Here is a 24,487-nt window from a genome sequence, read left to right as displayed (position 1 = left end):
TAATTTGCACAGTCCTGTTTGGAAACCCCTTTGCTGTAACCAGGAATCTGCGCCTGCCTGAACCTTCAACTCAGTAGGGATCTTGTACTGATGTCCTTGTTTGCAGGTGACTGGTCTGCAAGTTTGGGAGGAGCTAAAGTAGCCTCCACCGATGAAAGAACAGCACCGCTCAGCTGAATTAGTTGACACTCGGTATCTTGACCATTTTTATCTCCAGGTCCTTTATATCGCCAACACCCTTTGCTTTAGGGAGTTATCGTCCCCGGAGTTTTGCGGTTTTCGCTTTACAACCAAGTTTGGGTGTCCATGAGTCCACGAAGGGGAAACGCGCAAAGCGCCGGTAGAGAGAGGCTGCACCGCCCCACAGTGCTGCCAGCCCCTCCCAGTCCCCTTTTCCGCTTCCGGTAGCGCGGAGGTGGCGTCATCATCGAGCGACCCGGCGGGCGGCCGGCGTGACAGGTCGAGATGTTGAGCCGGCTGCAGGAGCTGCGCAAGGAGGAGGAGACGCTGCTCCGCTTGAAAGCGGCTCTTCACGACCAGCTAAACCGGCTCAAGGTGACCCCGCGACCCCCATTTCTCCACTCAGTTGTTCCCGCGCCCCAGGCCGCCGGGCTCTACGCGGAGCCCAGCCGTCTGCGGCCGATTAGCTTTTCCTCACCTGGCCGTCGCGCCCGGACCCGGGGACGTAGACAGGCACCAAGGGGGAATGGATTTGAGACTATGGGTCCACCCCTCTAAGAATATTGATCTTGTAGGTTTAGGCTGAGGCTCATTCATCTGAGTTTGTCGAATACACTACTACCCCCACCGGACCACTACAGCCCTGTAAACGTGGGCGGCCCGCACCACGCGCTGAGGAACGGCGACCTCCCGAAGCTCGCCTAGACGGCCCCTGCTTCCCCTCCCGAGCCCCTGCAGCATTTACTAGCCTCTCTTCAGTATCTCGTATGGTCGCTTGATACAGCTCTGGCTCACAAAGGCAGCCCACTCGCGGATGTTCCACTGTGCAAAAGGAGACAGCAAGGCCTTGCCAGAAGAGACCCTGCGACAGTACTGGGTTTGCCAAAAGGTTCGTTCGGGTCTTCTGTAAGATGCTACAGATGAACGATGAACTTAAGATGTAAGATGAACGAACTTTTTGACCAAGCCAAATAGTTCCCGGTAGCTTTTCTCCCCGGAGCTGTTACCGACTCAGCTGCTTTGTTGAGGGGTTTAGATTGAAACCCACTAGAGCCATTTCCCAGACCTGTGCGGACGAAACCCCCTTTAGTGGATGTTCCTCCTAATCCCTGCTGGGCACTTTCGGGTTATGAAGGCCCTTTGTAAACTTGAGACCTATGAAAATAGTGTGCTTTCCCTCAGGACACAGGCAGTGCCTGCACACGCCTAATGTGTGCGTGCCAACAATGGCTAGGAAATGCTGCCATTTTCCATTCTTCCTGCCTTTGCTATCTCATTAAGGGGTAGACAGACTGGGTCGTGTGCAATCAGAAGACACTTGGCTTTTTTAAGGGCATGCTTGTGTTTTCCTCCCCTGAGCTGCTAGGTCTGGGCGAGTGGAACCCTTGCCTCAGCTGGAACACCTGTTCACCCTAGGAGAAAGGGGCAGGAAGCTTTCTATGCTGTTTCCTTTAGAGGCCCGAAAGGCTTGAGGAGCCCCATCCCTTCCCTCTAGAGCTTCACAGAGGTTACATTTTTTTCAGTTCTGATGCCAACCTCTCCGAGCATGCTCAGTACATTTCCCCCACATCAGTAGCTCAGGGACATCGTAAAGAAAGTGCCCTCCACTCTTTCTAGGTTGAAGAGCTGGCCCTCCAGTCGATGATTAGTTCTAGAAGAGAAGGCGAGATGCTGCCCTCTCAGCCTGCACCTGAACCATCACATGATGTAAGTTTGATCAGTGTGGGCCTGGGGGGAGAATGCAGTCCATTCTGCTTTTATGCTGCTGAGGGATCAGAAATTGTAGATACCCGTATCAAACCCAAAGAACTCTGGGGAGTGCTAATAAGAACCTCCTGGTTTAATTAACTGGCTAGTGTATATTACTCTTTTAAACAGGGAACATCTACCAGCTGGGTACACTTCGGTTGGCTGTACTATTGTATCCCTTCCACCTTCCTACTCTTCCATTCTCTCTAGTCACACCAATGAACTGGGGAGAGTGAAGATCTTTGCAGGAATATGTCAAAATTCCTGCTGCTCTGTGAGTAAGTAGGTTTAGGATTTGATAATAGACTGTAGCTTCAACCACAAAGCCTAGAACTAGAGTTCTAGTCCTCCTCATATCCTCTGACCAAGTGCCCTCAGGAAAATCATCTTCTAGATGATTCCACATTTGAATGTTCTCCCAGCTGTGTGTTAAGCATTTAAAACCACTGGAAAGCAGCACATCTAAGCCAGTGTATAGTTCTTATGTAAGAACCATGTGTGTAAATCAGGTAATCTGTCAAATCTAGTGCATTCACTGTGCTCTCATTGTGGCAGTGGGGGTTGGGGGGAGGGGGTCAGGGTAGAATTTGGAGAAACAGCAAAGTGGCCACACTTCTTAGTGATAGTATTGGGACTGAATATACAATTGAGATTTTATTATAAAATATTAAGAATTTCTTTTCAGGCTAATGTTCTTCCTGCTAATCCATAATGTCCTTGACTAAAGCAGATGCTGATGCATGTAGACAATGAAGCATCAATCAACCAAACTGCACTGGAGCTGAGCACAAGGAGCCATGTGCCAGAAGAAGAGGAGGAGGAGGAAGAGGAGGAGGAAGATTCCTGAAGGGGAGAAGAGCCCGGGTTAGTCATGCAAGTTAATTTCTAAGTCTCAGAGACTTTCTTTCTTCAAAGAATTCTCATGGGCCCTATAGCCTGCTTTAAAAGGAAGCAAGAACTTCAGGAGAATGTGTAGTTGTAAACCTGGTTCCATCAATAACTCAGGTTTCAGAGTGCTTTAACAAAAGTTGGTGACATACAGAAAAGCAGAGATGCAGTGTTTCAGTATTGAGCAGTATGGGTGGTGCTGTGTTTATAGGCTGGTCAGATTGAATAATTGTATTCTAAGCGAAAAACTTCCTCTGAAATGCTATTGAGAAGGTCTGGCATCTGCAAAAAGGGCAGAGTTTAAATACAAGGCAGCCTTGCAGCCAACAATGCCTCTATTAAGAAAACCAATTAAACACTGTTTGCATGCCACTGAACCCTTGTGAGCAGAGCGAGGCTACAGTCTGGGAGAGAGATGACAAAGAGGAGGGCAGAGGGCCCCTTGAGAGCACAGCTGCTGCCACCCCTCAGTAACGTCGTAAACTGACTGCTAACATGCCGTGTGTGGCTGCCTCACACCTCGGTCCATGTGTGGCTGCCATCACACCTCGGTTGAGACATCATTATGGTAAAAATGTGCTTAGAAATAAGTCACAGATAAATAGCTGTTACGCGGCTTGCCGCTTTCCAGACAACAACAGACCAAAGGATCAGTTCCTCTGGGGTGAACGATACAGTAGCATGGTTTAAACCCATTTCTAGGCTTAGGCATTGTGCCACTGAAGAAGGATCACGAGGCTCGCGAGATTTGATTTCGTAATAAAGACCTGACAGTTAACAGAATAAGAGATACTTCATATTTGAAGTTGACACTCATTTTTGCATATTGTCCCTTTTCCAGTGAACACACAAATATGTAGTTGCTTGATTTTATAAAAGTAGTTTGCCCTGCCCAGAAATAGAAAAGCCAAACAAAACACAGCCTCCTCAAGCACAGCTTCTTACATAACTTTTCTAGGAGAAAGCATAGACATATTTGTTAATTGATGTTTCATTAAAGTTATGCTGAGCTACTCTTACATGAAGTAGCCAGAAGCTTAAATGAGCACATTTCTTGGAAAACACAGTGTGAATATCATTTTGCAACAAAAAGCATCAAGGTATACATTTTGGAGTCTAAGATACAAGCATGGGTTTTTAAGAGTTGGAAAATTTGGGTACGAATTCTAGCTTGACGACCAGTTGGTTGCTTGCTTTTCACCTTTTCGGGAGTTCTCGCTCTTGTGTCTATAAAATGAGAGTATTCATATCTGCTCTAGCAGTTTCCGGTGAGATGCTAATGAGGTATCACTTAAAAATCTAACTATTGGTAATTCTCTAGCGGTCCAATGATGAGGATTACCGTGCTTTCACTGCTGAGGGCCCAGGTTCAGTCCCTGGCTGGGGAAGATTGCGAAAGCCATAGCCCCAAAATTAAAATATCCAAGTATTTTATCTCAGTAAGGAAGTGTGAAAAAGGAGTTTGGCCTGGGGAGCTCTAAAAATATAGCATGAGCGATGTAGGAAACATCATTCTTGAGAATAAGATCATTCTTAGTGAAAATTACTAGGAAGAAATCTTTTGACTCAAAGTGAAGTACCTTTGAATGTGAAGAGAGATTTAAAACACCACTCAAAAGACACTGAGCTTGAAAGTGTTCACATCCAGGTTTTAAACACCAGGTCACACCACTCCTTAGTTTACACACTTCAGTGAGACATTCTCAGAGGTGGTGACATCCTCTGTTAGGAAAAGACCCTGGGTGTGAGGAGGGTGTGGTTCTTAAACCTCATCTGAATGTTTGTATGTTGAAAACATGTGAGTTAGACTGTTGACTTATAGAACAGATGTTAGCCTCTCAGGGGGAAAAATGATTGATTGGCTGAGGCAGCCTTGTATATATAGTATTGACCAGTATTTAAAATCCTGGCTGTATCTCAGGCTCTCGTAGATCTGCAATGGAACTACCTACTTAGGAGATTTACTGGTTTTAATTTGAAAATGAAATAAGGGTTTCGACATTTATTTATTTTGGTTTTCTATCACCTGCTCTCTCAAGAAAATGAGGGAAGAGGTGCTCACTTAGGCAGCCTCATATATGATCTCAATCTGAAAAGTTACTTTTCAAAGAAAGGTGGCCAGTTAGGACATGGCTTTGTGGGTTTTGGGGTTTTTTTGCAATTTCACTGCCAGCCCACAGGCACGGAAGTCAGTGCCAAGCACCTTGCTCCTCTGCAGGGACGTGTGTCAGGTGTAACTGGTGAGCGGGGAGCCATCGCTCAGTGGAGTAAGCAGCGTGGCGCAGCCTCGGGTAGAGGCCCCAGTGCCAGCTGCCCCAGTCCAGCCCCCTGCTCCTGCTTTCCTCTCGTATGAGAGGAGATGGGAGAAATCGATGGGATCTGTTCACAGGCCCACAGGAAAGGTGGCTGGAAGATAAGGGTGCTTGCTGAGAAGAACTGGACAAAGTCCAAAGATTAGAATTCCAGGAAGCCACACTGGTCCAAAGCACTGAACTTGTCCTTAGTGTGGTATTTCCGCCTTCCAGGCTCCTTCCTGTCTTTGCGTTTCCCCCCTCATTAATGCCTGGCTGCTGAATCACTTGATGATTTATCCACTACAGACACTGAAAATGCCCCCACAAAAGCAGAAATTGTTTTCATCCTTTGAATTTGATAGTATATTTATTGGAGTAAGAGATTAGGTTTGTTAAACATCTGGATTAAAATGATAAAAGGATTTTCATACAGTTGTTAGGCACTATACACACTGTTGTTTACAATGGCATCAGTACTTGGGTTTGGTGAAAGGTAGATCTCATTTATTTTAATGCCTTGATCCATTTGTAACATTCAGAGTAACTCCACCATTTTAGAAACACTAATCCAAACTTAAAGAGACATAGCACTAAATATCCACACGGTATATTTAAAAATAAATATAGAAATAGAACCAGAAGTCTACAAACCGTCACAGTAGACAGACTGGTGAAGCCCCAGCTATCATGGCAGTGAAGGGCTCTGGCTAGATTTTGATGAAAATTTGCTGAATTCTACACCAAAAGCAAGAACATAATAAAATGATACACACTTTCTGATGCTCATTTTTATAGCAGCAAAGCATGCTTCACATGCACTGCCTGTGAAGGATCTTACAAGGCTCCTTCCTACTCAGTTAGAAGGTTTGCCTGGCAAGAATGAAGTACCACCAAGTGTCAAAGAATCCTGAAAATAGAGGCGACCAGCCAGTTCACGGTGTGGGAAAGCAGTGCAGTTTTCAGTAAGAATGACTACCCACAGTCACCAGAGTTTCACTGTAATTCAACATTGCACATGTTTTCATCATCAGTATACACAAAAACAGCCCCAAGCACAAAGCCAATCCACTTAGGGGAGTAACAGTAGTAATAAGAGTAAAGATGATAATATTGAAAACGACACGAATAGAGTTTTGGCACATGCTGTGTTCTTCATCCTTTGTCACAGGTGAAATGCACATCTGAACAAAGACAGGCATGGGAAGGCCGCCCGGAAGCAACACGGCATGCCCCTGGGCAGGGACTGCTGCTTCCCAACCACTTAGACACCAGCTGCATGGGTGGGTGTGCTGGGCTGGTTAAGGCCGATGGTGGAGCAGAGCCAACCTGCAAAATCCACTTCCTCAGCATCAGATCTCTTGATAAAAGCATGAACCTGTGTGTGAGGAAATAGACAGAAAGTGTGCTTAAAAGCCAAGAAAGAAAACTCAAGAGTCCTGGGTCTGGAGGCTGTGCTGCTCTTGGAAGGAGCTCCGGGAGCCTACCCTTGTCCAAGTGCCTGCCTAGAGCCCTGGCTCCGCTGGTCTTACCCCTTCCCTGAGCCTGCTCTCCATGAAATGGAGACAGCAGCTCTGCCTTGCAGCTGTTGAAGGAACAAGAGAATTGATGGACTCGAAAGCGCACGTTACACTGACCAGGCACTACACAGCATGTAAGTGCCGACACTTAGAGGATTCCCACTCCTCTGCTACCACACAGGAGACAGTTACTTGGTGAGGATGCTGAATACAAAAGAAGCCAGTCTATACTGCAGAAAGGCCTTGTCCTCCTGAGGGGCGAGCTGGCCCTTTCTTTCCCTGGATCCCCTCTGGCTGCAGGGTTATCCCTGCTCTTCCATTAAACTGATGGGAAGACCGAGGAGCCGTGTTTGGGGTCCTGCAGGCCCTGGATCAGCTGGGCCACAGCAGTCAAGGCAAAGTAGGGTATGGGCTCAGCAAGCCCTGGATGGGTGACTGACAGGAGAACAGATGAAATGCAGCAAATGACAGTGTAAGGATCCGAAATAAATCACTTACCATGAGTTGCTTCAGGTCTGCTCTCTCTGCGGGGTTTTTTATTAAGCTTAAAGGAAGAAAGACAGCGTGAGCTGTTGCCTGCTGCTGGTTCATGCGTGCATGCTGTCCTCCCCACACCCCATGGGCTCTGAGGAAGAGTGCCTAAGCCTTACCCACCTTCCTGTTAGCAGAGTGTCGTGCCACAGTAGGTTAATAAACACTTGTTGAATTAAATTAAGGCCAAAAGGCAATAGGGCAGTCCCTTTACAGCAGGTGCTGAGCGCAGCAGCTGTTCTGCCCCCTGCTACAGTCAGACACGTCACCTGAGTCCTAGCACTCTGGAAGAAGGGCAGCAGCTAAAGGGTGAAAGGCAAAGCTGTGCTCCCCGAGAGGGATGGGGAGCCTGACAAAACCAAAGTACTTTCAGAGAACAAGGAGGTGACTTACCATTTATTCACAAAATCTTGAAATTCCAGACTGAATACTCCACTGGGCAGTTTTGGAGGAGGCTGCAAGTACACACAGAGACCTAAGAAGTGTCCTGCTCTACCCACCTCCCTTCTCCACTCCCACCCCTGGGCAGTGCCGCCCTTACCCAGTCCAGGAAAGGCAGGGCTGAGAGGCCAACGGCTGCTACCGCTTACCCTGTTGGAGTGGTCAGTCTCAAACCAGTCAGAACTGGGGCCAGGTCAGTGTTCTGACTACTCACCAGTCTAAATCTGACTAAAAGTGAATGGCTGAATAAATCACTTCCTTTCTGAGCCTCAGCTGACCCTTTTTAGCTGTGAGGCTCCACCACCATACATCTGGGAGTGTGGCAGGGAAACAGCCCACAACTACCAGGAGCACTACTAGTGAGGAGGATGTGCAAGCCCTGACACACCTGTGGGCATCACAGAAGGCTGACCGACAAAATGTCTACCCCCTTCTGAGTGCTGAAGGAGTGCAGAAAGGTTAGTGAGACATCAACTTGTAGAGAGCTGGGTCTGGAAGAATGTTGGGTCCCAGCAGGAAAGGATGACTTTCCTGATATGAATACAACACAGTCTACCTTCCTTGCATTCTTATGCAGCTTAGATCAGACCCTCCATTTCCCTTCTCTGTCCCACAGTGCTTAGCACAAAGCTGAGCAGTCAGGCAGTGAAGAGCTGAAATCAGCCCAGGAACCTGTGAACCAGTGGCAGTGATTTTTTTTAAACTGCTGTGGTGAGCCAGGATTTTCCCTGTTGAATTGGTAATGACCAATGGGACCTTTTGACCCTTTGGGGGTCTAGTTTTAGAGAGAAATGAGAAAGCATGAAGAGTTATTCCACTAGTCTCGAAGAGAATGGGGCAATGCCCATTACCATGCTCCTCAGTGGAGTGGGGGCCTCCAGCTGCCTCCCAAACAGGCCAGAGCTCGTCCCTCTTCCTCTACCCATGCTGCTCCTGATGCCAGCAGTGCCGGCCTTACCATCTGGAATTCTGTCCTGCCCTCCAGCCCTGCCCCACCCTCTGAGCAACCAGTGCTAGTCCAGAGCTTCTAATTCCCCCAGGCCCATACTGATGAGTACTTGTCAATCCCTTTTACATTTAAATATACTGGCATATATATTTCACAGATGATATATCTTCTTTGTATTAAAGGGACGGGGGAGCCTGGTGGGCTGCCATCTATGGGGTCGCACAGAGTCGGACACAACTAAAGCGACTTAGCAGCAGCAGCAGCAATTTAATCACCTGTAATTCCATCACTATGAGATAACCACTGTCATATTACTTTCCAGACTTTATGTGCACATAATATGCATACACAGATTTTCTTTAAAGAATCAGTCATAGTATACATACTCTTCTACAACCTACTTTTTCCATACAATTTATAATGAATATTTCCCATATCTTTCTACACTGTCACCTGTTATGCTCATTGCTTTATACAGAGAAAATGCATGTGTTTGCCTTGCTTTCCCTACCCAATCTAAGACCTGAGACTTGTTTTTCCATCTTTGCCTGGATCCCTACCTCGTTCCTACCACCACCCCAAGGTGCTTATTAGCACACAGTAACTGCACAATGGTTGGTGGAAAAAAAGAAATGCCTGGTGAATGAAGGATGAGAATGCATTCAATGGGCAGGTGGAGGCTCCTGAATCAGAGAGGATGAGGGACTCAGAGCTATGTGAAGATGCTCCTGGGGAAGGGACAGCCCATGCTGTGGGAACAATTCAGAGGTTTCCCAGACAGATCAACTGTGAGTTTTTTCCTTAAAAGCAAATAAATTCCAAGGTCACAGAAGCCAAGCAGTACCTTACCTCATTGACAATGTAATCCAACAACTCAAAAATTGCCATTGGAGGTCGGCTGTCCATTCCATAAGCTGTAAATTTTATGAAAAGAAAAAAGAAAACTTCTCAGAAACAGAAGGTTAACTGCCAGTTCGAGGCTAGGGGTGGGCATGGATGTTAGGGACTGGAACAAAGTCGTGGATGATAGAGACAGAAGAGCCACAGGTAAGGCCTGAACACAGAGGGGGCCAGCCACAGCCACAGCTGGCCAGGGTCTGAGTCTGGGTTCTGCCACACCCAAGACTCATGACCAGCCCCTCTGGCGACCCACCACCAGCTACCCTTGCCCTCTCTGTTTCTCCCCCATACACGCCCTCGTGTGGGCCTCAGACAGCAGTGTCCTGGCAGGGACAACGTCCGAAGGTAATGGCAGGGCCAGGATCTTCGAAGTACTGGGTTTACTTTAGTCCAGAGAGGCGGGCAGTGCTTCACAGTGCTAACCTCCTCAGAGTCAGACTTGGCCACTTACAAGTGTACGTGGCAAGTCAAGCACCCTGTGCCTCAATTTCCTCATAGCTAAAATGGAAATTATAATAGTGCTCACACACAACTGCTATTAAAATTAGACAATGCTAGGCAAGTCTATGGAAACAGTAGCCTGGTGACGGCTAGGGTGTCAGGTAAGGGAGCTGTGCTAATGGAAATGGCTTCTTGTGGAGGTGATGGAAACGTTCTTGAATTACAAAGTGGTGATGACTGCATGATATGGAGAAGTATACTAAAAACACTGGACCGTACACTTTAAAATGTGCATTTTATGTTAGGTGAATTTTACCTCAATTAAAAAAAAATCTACCTAAAGTCCTGATTTTTTAAATTAGATAATACATATAAAATACTATGCGCAGTGCCAGGAACACAGTGGGCACTTAACAAATGGTAGGAAGGAAGATGTTGGCAATGATAATAATCTCCTACACTGGACCCCATGCTCTGCTTCCCCCTTGCCCCAGCCTGGCAGCCAGAGACAGGAATCAGCCTTCCAGAAACCCCTGATGGAAAGGACCACCCCACAGTCCAAGCTGGGGCCACACTGGGCCACTCACAGCTGAGGGGCCTCCCGGGGGTCCTTGGCCTGGGCGGGGTCTCAGCCGCATCTCCCTCCACCTGGCACCCAAACATCAGCTCCAGCTCCTTGGCATCTGGAGGAGGGATGGGATACCTCCCGACCGCCATCTCAACCAGAGAGAGCCCCATGCTCCAGATGTCCGACTGCACGGAGTAATGGGTCCCCTGGAGTCGCTCTGGCTGCAGGAGAGACAGACACAGTTATCACCTGTGAGCTAGCCTGGCCCACGCAGAGGGATGGGTGAGTCCTCATGAATGCCTGGGACTTCCTGCCCCGCTGAGGCCTGTCTGCAGTGCAGGAGTGCTGGGCCACCCTGCCTGGTCCCAGCCTTACATTTTATCTTCTGCCCCTTAGCAGAGCTCACATCCTGTTTCAGGACCTCCATTAACCTCTTTAATTTGGCTCCCCTTCTGCCCCCAAATAATCTGTTTACCAAATCCTAGCTGGCCTTCATGGCTCTGACCCCTAACTGATGTCTCCCCACAACCTACCCTGAACTAACAGCATCCAACCCAGCTGGACCCTGGCTGAGCCTCAGCTGTGGTTCCAGCTCTGCCCATCCTGGTTTTGCATGTGCAGGATAGCCTATCAAAGCCCAGCACGAGAGACTCATCTTGAGTCCTGAATCCAAAATATGAAGTTTCTGGAACGTGGGTCACAAATGAGGTATAAGTGGGTAAAAAGAACACTGGCCTTGCAAGTAAGAAGAGCTGAGCTCTAAGACCAGCTCTGCCACTATCTCTGTTCTGGACAACATGGAAAACTAGAAAAGGCAAAGGATCTGGGGTCAGGAGATCTAGGTTCAAGTCCCAAGCTGGGACTTAAAAGCTAGGTGATCCTGAGCCTGTTTCCTCAGCTGTAAAATGGGGCTAATGATGATAGTAACAACAAAACAAAATACCTACTCTGCTACCTAGGGCACCGAGAAGGTCAAACCAGATGAAAATGTATGTTAGATGTTGCAAAATGTTATGCAAATATGAGTTGTTATTGGTGGAAATAGTGGGAGAGAAGTACATAGTGCTTATTTTTATTGAGCATTAAACATGTATTTCAAGAACCCTATCAAAAAAACTTTATTCTGACCATCATACACTTCTGTGGTTAGTCACTCAATAATGTCCAACTCCTGGCTCCTCTGTCCATGGGATTCTCCAGGCGAGAATACTGGAGTGGGTTGCCATGCCCTCCTCCAGGGGATCTTCCTGACCCAGGGATCGAACCCAGGTCTCCCGTATTGCAGGTGGATTCTTGACCATCTGAGCCACCAGGGAAGCCCTCATACACTTACACAGACACCAAATTCATCTCTCCCATAGGGTTTTGTACCAACTCCAACACTGAACTATTTTGGAACTGACCACGTAACCACAAAACCCAAACTACTAAACCCAGGATCAATATAAGTTCCAGGGCCTATTAACTGATTTTAAACCCAAAGAGTTAGCAGTTGAGTAGCCCAGGGTGCTAGCTGCTCAGTTTTTAGACATTCAGGGAAGAAGCTGAAGGGCCCACGGGTTTCATGTCTTTTAGCCACTGGAATGGGGGGGATGCAGATGTGGGTCAGCGCCCGGTGAGTCATGTTGCCAGTGGCTGGAATCACTTGTGGGCAGGGGACAGGCAAGCAGGAAATGGACGGGAGCAGGACCTGCCACACGGGGGCCAGGAGCAGCTGCCAAACTGTACTGAAGAACAAGTGAGGGCCTGCAGTGCAAGGTGGACTCAGCGGCCGGGAGGCCTGGCTTTCAACCCTGGCTCTGCAACGGGAAGTGCATGGGTCACCTCACCTCCCTGAGTCTAGATTTCCTCATCTCTAAAATGGGACAACCATACGGTTCAAATGGGATCCTCACTGCAGGACGTGAAAGTGCTTGAAAGACTGCACGCAAAACACAACGTGCTAAGATGCCCCGAGCCCCTGTGCCAACCCCTCCTTTCACCTCCGAAGACCCCCCCCCACTCACTTCAAGTAAGGCTCCTCTACTGGGCCTCAGTCAGCCCTCACCCAAAGCCACGTTTCCCCTTTCTGAATCATTCTTAGGAGCATTAGCCATGTTCCCGCCCATTCGTCAACCACACGTTCACCCACTTGGCCAAGCATTCCCTGAGCACCGACCATGGCCCAGGCCCCAAACTGGACCCTCAGGACAACAGAGGCACCCGCAGGCTTATCCCTGCCCCTCAGGGAGCTGGCTGTGTGGGGGAAGCAAGGGAACACAGCCATGCTGCTGAGGGCACAGGTGGGGGTGGGTGGGGGGAGCCAGAGCAGCTGGAAGCAGGTGGGGGGACTCGGGGACCTCAGGCTGTCAGCTGAACCAGATGCCAGGGGACCAGGAAGTTGTGCTGTGGTGGGAGAGGGGCAGATAACTGGGAGACATGCAGCAAGGCGGGAGAGAAGAGACTGCACAGAGAAAGAATTCTGAAGAGACTCACAGGACAGGAGTCGGGGTCACTAGGTGCTGGAAGGATGGGGAGATGGGCAGAGAGGCTGAAAGCTGATGCTCAGATTTCTACCCTGGGAGACTAAGGAGACAGTGATGCCATTTACTGCTAATGGGAAAGGCGGGGCAATCTGGGGTGGGGGCATTTCTGGGCATGTCATTCTGAGGGTCTAAAGACAGCAGGCAGAGGTCCTGAGGGTGGCTGGAGCTCCATGTCTACAGAATGAAAGCCAAGCTCTGGAAACATCCAAGCGCCAGTTTGAGCTGAAGCTGTGATCCACTGTCTCTTCCAGTGAATCAAGGTCCCAGTGCCCCGACTATGCTCCAAGGCCTGTGAAAGGCCGAGCCCATCTCCCCTGAGACTGTGATCTCCTCAGGGAGGGACCACAAGGCGCATCCCTCATTTCTTTTTCCCCCATCCCCATCACCCAAGCACAAGGGTCTGGCTCCACATGGGAAGACACCCACTTGGCTCCTATTCCTGATCAGACAAGAACCTCGAGAAACGGAACGAGGTGCTCATACCGACATGTAGGACCTGGTGCCCACGAAAGAGTTGGCCATGGAGTCGATGAGCTGCCCGCTGACCCCAAAGTCACAGAGCTTGATCTCCCCACGGCTGTTCACTAGGATGTTGGACGGCTTGACATCTGTAGGGGAAAGAAAACAGGAAGGTAGAGAACTGACAGGTAGGCTGGGAAGCGCTGCCCAGCCAGACTAGCCCTGACCGCGGATGCCCCCATCACGGAGCCAGCACTTGGCTCACAGACACGGGACACCATGGCCCCTATTCCCCCGGCTCAGGGCTCAGGGAAGACCCGTCAGCAGAAGAGTGACAAGCTGCTACAGAAGCAAGACAGAGAGCCAGTGTTTTCCACTCAGAATCCAGTCTTGGCCAGATGACCCACAGGAAGGAGTCAGTTACCATGAGTAATCAAGGCTGAAAGGTCTGCTGCTTCAGCCGCCTCTGTTGGCAAGACACAGCGCCTATCACCGGATCACAGGGAGGAAGGAATAGTAAGGCCTGTATCTTGCTGAGGCTACACACCAAAGACCAAAGGAGGGTAGGATGGAGGTGGGCACTGCTATTCTTGACCCGACAAGCACAGAAGATGGGGGTTTTAAAAATGTGTGTGCCAGGGGATGGGAGCCAACTTCCGATTCTCTTTCACTGAAGTCACTTCTTTAAGAGCCTGCACAGTTGCGTCTACCTGTTAGTTAAGGAGAGTCTCTCATTGTCGGGGCCCGAGAACTAGGGAGGGCTGATAGCTGCTCCTCGGGGTCAGGACAGTGTCCCCAGCACCGGCCCCTTTCCCCTTCGCTGCACTCGAGCCAGCCCCACGGCCACCCTGGCGCCCACCATGAGTATTAGTCCACTGGCCCTTCCCTTTGCCAAGAGGTAGATTTCTCAACATTTTCCTTTTACCAACTCCTCTGATTGAAACAACTGTCCCATGAAGCAGGAAGAGCAGAGGCTGGGACTTGGTAAAGGGGCCCCAGGCACCAGGTTTGTGGACAGACATTAGCAAACAAGGAGACCCACTCGAGAGCAAGCCAAACCCCAGAGCAAAATCATAAACTCTGACAGGGAATCTCTGACGGGTGTAATACAAACACAGGGCATCTGGAGAACCAGAGGCAAGAGTGAAACCCTCATAATCCCAACCTACCAGAGCTACTATTAAGATTTTATTATGCTCCCCTTCAATACCCACGAGAATGTGTTTATTTATTCTTACACAGATTCTAACAGATCCATTTAAGTATCTTTCCAAGGGTAAACAAACAAACAAAAAAATCCCTCTCTCATATCCCAGGAAGTCCTTGCCTGCCCACCTCTACCTAGCCCCTCATCATCCCCAGCCTGGGTCAGGTCCTAACCACAGCCATGCCAGCTCCAGCCTCTCTCCACCCACCACCGGCTCCACCAGGGCAGGGACGCTGGCAGTTTGCCTCACTCCTTTAACTGCAGATACAGAACAATACCTGACAGGACAATACAGGAAGTACTCCTCGATGTCTGTGAATGAATGGGGCTAAACTCACCGGGGACACACACACACTTCACACCATGGGTACTGTCTTTCTAAGACCCAGCCATCTACGTGTCACAGGACACAGCAGCACAGAATTCGAGATCTTTCCAAACCCACTGGCACGCCCCCATGTCTCCCATATAGACACAGGTGTCAGAAGTAGCCTGAGAAGGCATCTGGCTCCTCCCCTTCATGGTGGAGATGAAAAGCCTAAGGCCCAAAGGGGTCCAGGGACTTGACTGAGGTCACACAGCAAAAACTGGATAAAGTGGGAACCAGAATTCAGACCTTGTGATGCCTGGACCTGTCTTCTCCCCACTCACCCTGCTCATACATCACTCATACCCTGAGTGACTGACCACAAAGCCCCGAGCGCCCTCACCTTCCAGTGTTCCCATGGCCTGTTCAGAAATGACCTATTAGGTCTTCTTATAAAAGCAAAAGAGCGGCACTAGCTACAGAGACAGGAGACCTGTATTCGGGTCCTGGCCCTGCCACATGTTCCACATGCAGCCTTGGGCGAGCCCTTGGCTTTTGTAGTCTGAGGTCTGCGGATCGGTAAAGTGGTGATAACCACCACAGCTCTCGTAGCCTCACCAGATGGAGACCAGGATCCGCCGGATGAACTGTGGGCATTTAAAGAGCACACACGTGACAGGATCACAAAGAAGGATTCTTTCACGGTTGCACTCCAAGACCGGCAGCTCACGGCTCCAGACACCCGCTCCCTCACTTGCCCCTGCTGCTCAGACACCACTCCCCAGGCCACAGCCGCTGCTCGGGAGAGGCTGCACGGCCTCTGTGGCTCTCCTGTATCTGATTTCTGTTCACATGGCAAGCCAGCCTCCTTTTTTGCAAACTTATATAATGCCACTTTCCTCCCTCTCTGGCTGTCAGCTCCCGCTTCCCCCACTCGCCCCAGGAACACTGCCTGGGAGGCTGAAACACCCATGCAAATGGAGCAGGGACGGGGTGTTTCCCTGCTTGGACCACATTCACCCTGGAAGCCAAATGCACACACAGGGCCCCTCAAGGTGACCCTGAAGGCCTAACAAGAAGCTGTTTGGAGACATCCTAACTTCTTCCACACCAGGACAAGTGGCTGGAGCTGCCAGGACAGGACATGCTCCGCCCTGGCACCCCAGCGAAGTCGGGCTCTTTTCTGGGGACAGAAAAGAGGTCAGATAAGGCCTGAGAGGCTGTTTCCTCCCACTAGCAGCCTCCTGGATTTGCTTCCCACAGTCCCCACCCCTCCTTCCTCTGCTCCTGTCCCCAGCAGCTTCCTCTTCCGGCCGGTCTTACACAGTGACCTGTGCGCCTCCAGGGGGACCGCCCCTGCACAGAGCCTGCAGCGGCTCCCATCTGCCTCTCAGCACAGGCCAGGCCCCTCGGCCTGCCTTTCCAAGCCCACTGTCCTGCTCACTTCTCCAACTTCTTGCCGCAGCACGTCTCCATGTCCGGCTCGCCTGCCTAACTGATCCCTGCACCTAAAACATCCTCCTTTCCCACCTGCCCTCTCACTTCTTCATCTAATAGAAGCCTGGTTCTTTTGAAGGCCTTTCCCAACATGGAATACTGCCCTGCTCTGGAGCTCTGGGAGGTTTAGTCAGGCTTCTTCCCTCATCTTTCCTTGCAGCCGCCTCAAACACTGTGATTGTTACAGGCCCAGGTGATCCCTCTCCACTTCCCGAGGCCTCTCCAGGCCGTGGGTTCTCTTTCCAACCCTCCAATATCAGGAGAGTGAAGCTGGAAGGAGCCCCAGCAAGTGATGGGCCATGCTGCATTTCACAGGAAGTATCTGCTAGCCTCTAAGCTCCCAAGCTGACAAGCTTCCCTAGGAAACCTATAAAATGCTAAAGTCTGAAACCCAGATCCTGCCCAGCCTCTGCAACAATGAAAAAGGATAAACCCCTCTTCTTCATAAACGAGTAAGAAGGTGTTATGAAAAAACTAAGTGGAAGAAAGAATTTTCTTTTCTGATATTTTCTGCACCAGAAATAACCACTGTTCAAAGCTTCTTGATTTCCCCCCCAATGAGCACATGGCTTCAACTCGACTTCTGAGCATTTTCTACCCCTCTGTGGATTAAAGAATTCACTTGTTTATTCTTTATAAACACTAATAAAGTGCCTGCACTGAGCTGTGAGTAGAAAGGACCAGTTCCTGTCCAGGCTGCCACCACCACAGGAGACGGAACTCAACAAATAAGAACCAGTCAACGTAGGAAGACATCACAACAGCTCCGGTTCACTGAACACCTACTATGCCAGGCCTTTTAAATACAGTCATCTTTAACCCTCACAACCGTGCTGTGAAGTAAGCATTATTAACCCCTGTGCACACTGCAGCCATGAAATTAAAAGACGCTTACTCCTTGGAAGGAAAGTTATGACCAACCTAGACAGCATATTGAAAAGCAGAGACATTACTTTGCTAACAAAGGTCCATCTAGGCAAGGCTATGGTTTTTCCAATGGTCATGTATGGATGTGAGAGTTGGACTATAAAGAAAGCTGAGCGCCGAAGAATTGATGCCTTTGAACTGTGGTGTTGGAGAAGACTCTTGAGAGTCCCTTGGACTGCAAGGAGACCCAAGCAGTCCATCCTAAAGGAGATCAGTCCTGGGTATTCATTGGAAGGACTGATGTTGAAGCTGAAACTCAAAATACTTTGGCCACCTGATGCAAAGAGCTGACTCATTTGAAAAGATCCTGATGCTGGGAGGGATTGGGGGCAGGAAGAGAAGGGGACGACAGAGGATGAGATGGTTGGATGGCATCACCGACTCAATGGACATGGGTTTGGGTGAATTCCGGGAGTTGGTGATGGACAGGGAGGCGTGGTGTGCTGCAGTTCATAGGGTCACAAAGATTTGGACACGACTGAGTGACTGAACTGAACAGACAAGAAACACCGAGGCCCAGAGTCTGGGAGTTACCTGTCAAGGGGGTAACCAATAAAACAAGCTTTATCTGGGAATAGGAGCTGACTTGGGGTAGGCTGAAATCCTTAAAGTTTGATTGCGAGAGATTATAATTCTGTGCTCTGGGTTAGTGAGCAAGCACTTCCTTCTCACTTCAGCTCATTACCCTCCTGGGCAAGTTTAACTGCAGGAGACGTGCTGACAGTGGGAACTAGAGCCCCCTGATTAACAAGTGAGTTCACACAGTAAGCCTTTGGAGCACGCGTGCCAGGTCCTAACCAGCAGTTATTTTTATCTCTCTGCTTTCAAGAGTTTTGCAACCAAGTCCAGCAACTGCATTTTAATTTTTACTTCCCTCCCATGATTCATTAGTTCTGAATTGCTTTCATTCTTTACCTTTGTGTGCCCCTCTCTGCAAATGCAGTGCTCATCCCTGACCCAAAAGGCACGCAAATGCTGACAATTAACACAAGATGATGTCACACTAAGCCATGATTTGGTTTTCATCAGCACACGCCATTCCAAGAAATAGTCAGAATCTGAAATCGGGTAGTAATAACAGCCTCAGCAGAAGGTAAAGGGGTTGAACCAGAGAGAGAGGGAGAGAAGCGAGAGAGAGAAAGAAAAAGGGGGAAAGGGAGTAGTCAAGGCATGAGTTTATGGATCCTGGACTCCCTGATTCCTCATTCCAAATGACCCCATAATAACATACGGCAGAGCAGCCCCATATTATAGATATGAAAATTAAGGTTCAAGTAGAAGCCCCTTGCAAAAGACCACAGAGTAACCTTCCCATTAAGAGAACCTGCCTTAGGGACTTCGCTGGCAGTCTAGTGGTTAAGACTCCATCATGCTTCCAATGCAGGATGGCACAGGTTTGACCCCTGGTTGGGAAATTTAGATGTCACATGCCGCATGGCATGGCCAAAAAACCCAAGAAGAACCTGCCTTAGAGCAGTATACTTCACCTTCCAGACTAAGTGACTTCCGAAGACAAGCAGATATGCAATCTATCACAAAGCAAATCAACCACCGGTGGACAGGAAAACAGTGCTGGCTACTTGGACATTATCATCTGTACTTCAAGACAGAGAAATCAGCTAAAAACCTGGTTTGACCTGCTGAAAGTTAATTTAGCTCAGCAGGAGGAAAGGGGGGAAAAAAGATGCCAAAAGGAAAGGCAGAGTTAGACTGGAAATCTGTTTGGTTTTAAATGGGAAGTGGGAGAGAATTTCTAATAATATCACCATAGTTAAAGAGAAGGCAATGGCGACCCACTCCAGTACTCTTGCCTGGAAAATCCCATGGACAGAGGAGCCTGGTAGGCTGCAATCCATGGGGTCGCTAAGAGTCAGACACAACTGACTTCACTTTCACTTTTCACTTTCATGCATTGGAGAAGGAAATGGCATCCCACTCCAGTGTTCTTGCCTGGAGAATCCCAGGGACGGGGGAGCCTGGTGGGCTGCCATCTATGGGGTCGCACAGAGTCAGACGCGACTGAAGCAACTTAGCAGCAGTAGCAGCACCATGGGGACCCAAGCTGCACCCAAGTAAGGCATTACCCTTGATGCCTGGGTCACAGTCAGCATGATTCACTCGTGAAATCAAGTTCACTCATCAGTCATTCCTAGCTTAGCCTGAGACAGGCCCTGAAGGAAAACACCGAGGACAGTCTGTTTGCCAGGTAAGGACAAACCGAAGCTAAACGGAGCTGGCATTCCGTGTGTCGTCTACTGAGAAGAGAAGGACCCTCCCCCCGCACACACACTAACTTTGGGAAAGGCATGCCTCCCTGACTCCAGCCAGCTGCTTCGGACGGAGACTGACCATCAGACCTCTGTCCCCAGGCCACAGGGCAGGCCCCTGATGCAGGCTGGGCCACCAACCTCCTGGTGACCCTGTGGGTTCTGAGTACAAGACCCGTATTAGTTCAATTAGAGTGTTCTTCGGGATTTTCCGTCAGAGGCTGGGAAAAGCTCTTGCCTCTCTGATAATGAGACTAAAGCCAGAGGCAATGGTTCCCATGTGGTAGAGACAGCTGGCCTGAGAGAAAAAAGCCAACTCTAGAAGAGAAACAAATGAGCGAGAATTAACAGGTTCCAGGACACCCCCCCACCCCACCCCCACCTCCATGGATACCAAAATCTGCAGATGCTCAAGACCCTTATATAAAATGATGGCGTATTTGCACATAACCTACACACATCCTCCTGTATACTTTAAGTCACTTCTAGATTACTTATAATACTTAATACAATGTAAATAGTTATAAACACAATGAAAACACAATGTAAATCAAATTTTGCTTTTTGGAACTTTTTCCCAAATATTTTCCATCTGTAGGTTGGCTGAATCCAAGCATGCAGGTATAGAGAACTGACCGCACATCTTAACTGAAGTATAACAGCTAATGGCATTTGAGTCCTTAGACACAATCTTCCCTAAGGCCGGGGTCCATTCTTTCTCTTCCTGGGGTTTGGTTAGCTAAGCCAAACAAACAACCTCTTTTACTGCTTGAGCTAATTTGTGTTCACTAACAACCAAGAATCCTAACATCCACTGACTCTTACTATCAACTGGCATCAAAAATTACCATAAGTAGGCATGTACTGTGGTGTGGAAATGGGAGCACCAGCTTTGGAGTCAGGCAGATCTGGATTTGAATCCTAGCTCTACCAGCATAGGCTGTGTGAGCCCGGCCAAAATCACGAGCCTCCTGTAGCTGGATTCCTTGGCTGTCAGGTGAGAGCAGTAATTCCTACTTGATGGCAGGTACTAAGGGCTCAATAAGTAAGAGGAACTACATATGAGAAATAGAATTTAGATTTCAACAGCTCTAGCTTGTTGTTTGTCGTCTAAGTCTGAAGCTTGGGGGCCGGGAATAAAAGCTAACATTTGAGCTCCTACCTATGTCCCCACCCACCCCACCTCCCCAACCACTGTCAGTGCCAAGAGGATCCATGCTGTTCCCCAGGAGTCCCTGAATGTTTCTGTCTGAATCATTTGCTCTGGCTGGTCTCTAATCCAGATACTCTCTGTATTTATATGACCTGCCATCCTTCTAGTCTTTTTTGTTTGTTGGAGGGGAGGAGAAGGTGACCCAAAAGTGTCCTCTTGATTACCTCCCTTCCCTATAGGAGGGAGCGCCACAGACTATCTGCACCAGGTGAGTTCTGCTAGGATACTCAGGGACTTGGCAGTTGGGGCTAAGAGGGTTGGGTTGGGCCTGCACTGTGTCTGAACAGATTTGATGCTTACTGGGGTGGAGGTGGCAGGAGCTGGGGTGGGAGGCCCCTCCTCCTGCCCCTGGACAAAGCAGCAGAGAAAGCCAAGCTGCAGAGCACGCAGGACAAGGCAGCCAAAAGCGGACAGAAGCTGCCCGGGATCCCACTTGTCTTCCACCCCTGTCCTGACCCTTCCTGAGCACTGGCAGCATCTGGGCTGTTGCCAATGCTCAGGAAAGCCCCCCAGATCCTTATAAGGAAGTCCTCTCTTCTGTTCACACTGACTCACGTTGGTTTCTGTTGCCTGTCTGTCTGTTTCAGGCTGGCTGACTGGCTGTGCTGGCTCTCGGCTGCTGTGCACGGGCTTTCTCTAGCTGTGGCGAGCAGGGGCTGCTCTCCAGGCGCACTGCGTCAGCTTCGCAGTGTGGCAGCTTCTCCTGTTGCAGAGCACATGCTCTAGAGTGCATGGCCTGCAGAGCTGTGGCAGACGGGCTCTAGAGCAGAGGCCCAGCTGCTCCACAGCGCATGGGATCCTCCTGGACCAGGGAATGAACCCGTGTCCCATACACTGGCAGGCAGATTCTCAACCACTGGACCACCAGGGAAGCCCAGTTTGTTACATGTAAAAAAAAAAAAAAAAAAATCCTCCCTGAGAGGCTCCCACCTCCCCTGGGAGGCCTCACCTGACCACAGCACACCCACAAGGCTGCCTTCTCCCTGAAGCTCTTACCACGTATGTCACTTGTCACATTAGTACTTTTGCCTCCTCCTATTTTTTCCCCTCTTAAAAATCCAAACATTCACAAAAGTAGAGTATGAACATATACCAACATCAACTTCAACAATTATCTACTCATCGCCAGCCTTGCTCAACCAAGACTTTCTCTTCGTGGAAAAAGAAAATACCACTCTGTTTCTAATGAATTCGGTGCCATTAAGCCTAATGCTGGTTCCCCCTCTAGCTGAGATCGTGCACCAGCTTCTCCACTGTCACTGTGGCGCTGGGCACGGTGAGCAAGGTGGGGTCCACCTTGCTAAGGTACTGGTTGATAAAAGCTACCCCTCCTTTGGTCACCAACCTTGCAAGACAGACCAGCTCTCCTGGGCCCACAGAGCTCAGGAAGTCATCTGCGCCTGAGCAGAGCAGCAGTGCCCCGGCCCTGGCGCCCCTAGAAATGCGGCTTATGACATGAGACGAAGCAGGACACAGCTCTGCCAGGATCGCCTCTCGGCCTGGTCTTTCCTAAGGGAACAGGCCCAGCCTCGGGGGCCCCTCCACCCCCTGCCTTAGGGAGGGCCCAGGGGCAAAGCTAGGGGCTTCCTTCCTGTGCCCACCCCACCCACCTCCACCCACACCCGCACCCGGCCTCTGCTCTCAGAGGCTTTCCAGGGTCATCTCTCCCAGCCTGTGTCCTCCTCGCGCTTCACTCAATGACTACTGTGCCTCAGACCCACCTTCTTTCTTCTAGAACCATGGTGGCAGCCTCCTCTCTGACCTCGCTCCCCTCCCCGTCACCTGAGCTGCAGCAGCCAGAGGCCTCTTCCTCCAAGGACAGCTTGCTTTCCTTCCCTGTGCAGGAGCACCCCTCAGCTCCCCACTGCCCAGGATAAAAATCCAGTCCCTGCACATGGCAGGGAAGACCCTCCTCAACTGCTTCAACTAATTCTCACTTAACTCCCACCACTTAGCACCAGGAATCCTTTGTTCTAAATATTCTAAACGACTTGCTGTTTCCTGCAAGGACATTATCTGTGTTTCCCGGCCGCTGTGTCATCGTGATTCATGTGTTTCCCTACCTAGAATCCCTCGTGCTAACACTGCCACCTGCATAACTTCTCCTCATGTTTCCAAGCTCAGCCCAAATACCACCTCCTCCACGACGCTTCCCTAAAGGGATCTGAGGAAGCACTTTCCTCCTCCAACGGCCCATCTGCCTCACTTGAGATGCTAAGAAACAAACTCGTCTGGAGACATAATCCATCGCTGTGGGTCTAGCACTGAGGTAATTCTAGAGAACGTGACTCACATTTCGAACCAGAGACCACACGCTGGATTCCAGCTATTAATCAGGCACTGTTTCTTTCCATCTACAAGGTGTAGGGGGTCCAGACACAGTCCAAAGGGATCGGCTCTCCCTGTAAGCTAACTGCCCCCTTGAGGCTGTCGCCACCAGGCGGGAGATGAGCCTGGCGGGCAGAGGAAGCTGAGGTGCAGCCAGGGTGCCCCCCGGACACCATGGGCCGCCCACGGGTTGAGGCTCTGATGGCATCCCCCTACCACACACGGGCGGGGACTGTGCTCAGGACACAGCGCTGTGCACAGCTGCAGGGCCACCCTCACGGGCCTCGGGGAAGCCTGGCAAGATGCCAGGAAAACTGGCAGGGAGGACAGCGCCTTGCAGGGGTCACAGAAGCAGCCACTCAGAAACCCATTATATGTGAATCTGCCACCAACAGCTTGTAAAACAACAAACTTGGGCCACTTAAAATCTTGATTGTCAGTGCCAACAGCAAGTCTGACTGAAGTGAGAGGAGGACTTCAGAGGTTGAAATCCTGATGGCTGTGAGAACCCTGTTCTTCCGGAGGCTGCTGCTGGGGTCCCTTGAGATAACTTAAAGACTCTCCACTATTCCCAGGACTAGGATCCAAAAACACTCTCAGTCTCTGTAGAATGCTGAAATCTCACCCTAACTCGAGAGCTCCCTGTTTTCACAGAATGCTTTATCCTGGGCAATAAGGAACTCTCTGGGAGGGTACTCTGAGCAGGAGGGCCCCAAGGTATAAGCGAATCTAATGCTCTGCAGAGAACCTCACAGCTGAGTCCAATCACAGTCTGGCTGGGCATTCCCTCAAAAATCTAAGCCCCAGCTACTGGGTATAAAGATCACGCAGGTTACATGCTGCTCCATCTGACAGAAGGAAAAGAAAACCCAGCTGAGGCTTAATTTAACTCTGTTATCAGCATCTATTGATCTTCATCCGCCAGCAACTCCAAAGCAGACATTATTCACGGGCTCCGCTGTATGAACTCTGCATTGGTCTAAATCCTATAATCTTCTTCAGGGTCTTAATCAGAACAAGATCTTGACAATGAGAGGGGGCCCAGCAGCTTGATGGGCTGGTGATGCCAGTCACTGCTTTCAGTGGCATGAAGCACAGCTGTATGAGCCCCCCACCCCCCACACACACCCCTTAACTCAAGGCTAACCACCTAGTTCAGCTTCGGATGAACTGGACCTCTGACTTCCTGCCACCGTAACTAGAAAGGCTGCATAGAAACCAGTGGAATTAACTAACCCCTCTCAGAGCGCTAGGGTCTCCCCGCCATGTCACACACTCTGTTTTCAGTGAAGGACTTAA

At 49.7% G+C, this 24,487-nt stretch overlaps 2 protein-coding genes across 3 annotated transcripts in view; one reads left to right on the top strand and one right to left on the bottom strand.

Moving 5' to 3' along the window:
* Positions 1 to 457: 457 nt before the first annotated feature.
* SNAPC5 (small nuclear RNA activating complex polypeptide 5) lies at positions 458 to 7,134 on the top strand. Of its 2 annotated transcripts, XM_052646594.1 has the most exons (5): positions 506 to 555; positions 965 to 1,069; positions 1,798 to 1,887; positions 2,660 to 2,793; positions 6,280 to 7,134. In XM_052646594.1, exons 2-4 carry the CDS (start codon positions 995 to 997, stop codon positions 2,774 to 2,776), a joined length of 282 nt encoding a protein of 93 aa, XP_052502554.1. In that variant the 5' UTR covers positions 506 to 555; positions 965 to 994; the 3' UTR covers positions 2,777 to 2,793; positions 6,280 to 7,134. The 2 variants fall into 2 exon arrangements, with proteins under 2 accessions (XP_052502553.1, XP_052502554.1); XM_052646593.1 differs by lacking the exon at positions 965 to 1,069 and having other exon boundaries at positions 458 to 555.
* The window catches only part of MAP2K1 (mitogen-activated protein kinase kinase 1), a 75,905-nt gene continuing 56,878 nt past the window's right edge, over positions 5,461 to 24,487 (bottom strand). The window contains exons 6-11 of the mRNA XM_052646592.1: positions 13,467 to 13,591; positions 10,478 to 10,679; positions 9,399 to 9,463; positions 7,553 to 7,614; positions 7,127 to 7,172; positions 5,461 to 6,486 (exon numbers count right to left, since the gene is read on the bottom strand). Of these exons, the coding sequence (XP_052502552.1) occupies positions 6,373 to 6,486; positions 7,127 to 7,172; positions 7,553 to 7,614; positions 9,399 to 9,463; positions 10,478 to 10,679; positions 13,467 to 13,591 (614 nt within the window). The 3' untranslated portion in view covers positions 5,461 to 6,372. The remainder of the gene's footprint in view (positions 6,487 to 7,126; positions 7,173 to 7,552; positions 7,615 to 9,398; positions 9,464 to 10,477; positions 10,680 to 13,466; positions 13,592 to 24,487) is intronic.

Source organism: Budorcas taxicolor, chromosome 10 (assembly GCF_023091745.1).
Source record: "Budorcas taxicolor isolate Tak-1 chromosome 10, Takin1.1, whole genome shotgun sequence".
Lineage (NCBI taxonomy): Eukaryota > Metazoa > Chordata > Mammalia > Artiodactyla > Bovidae > Budorcas > Budorcas taxicolor.
Note: the sequence above shows the minus strand (reverse complement) of the source record. Positions and strands in the feature narration are given on the sequence as shown.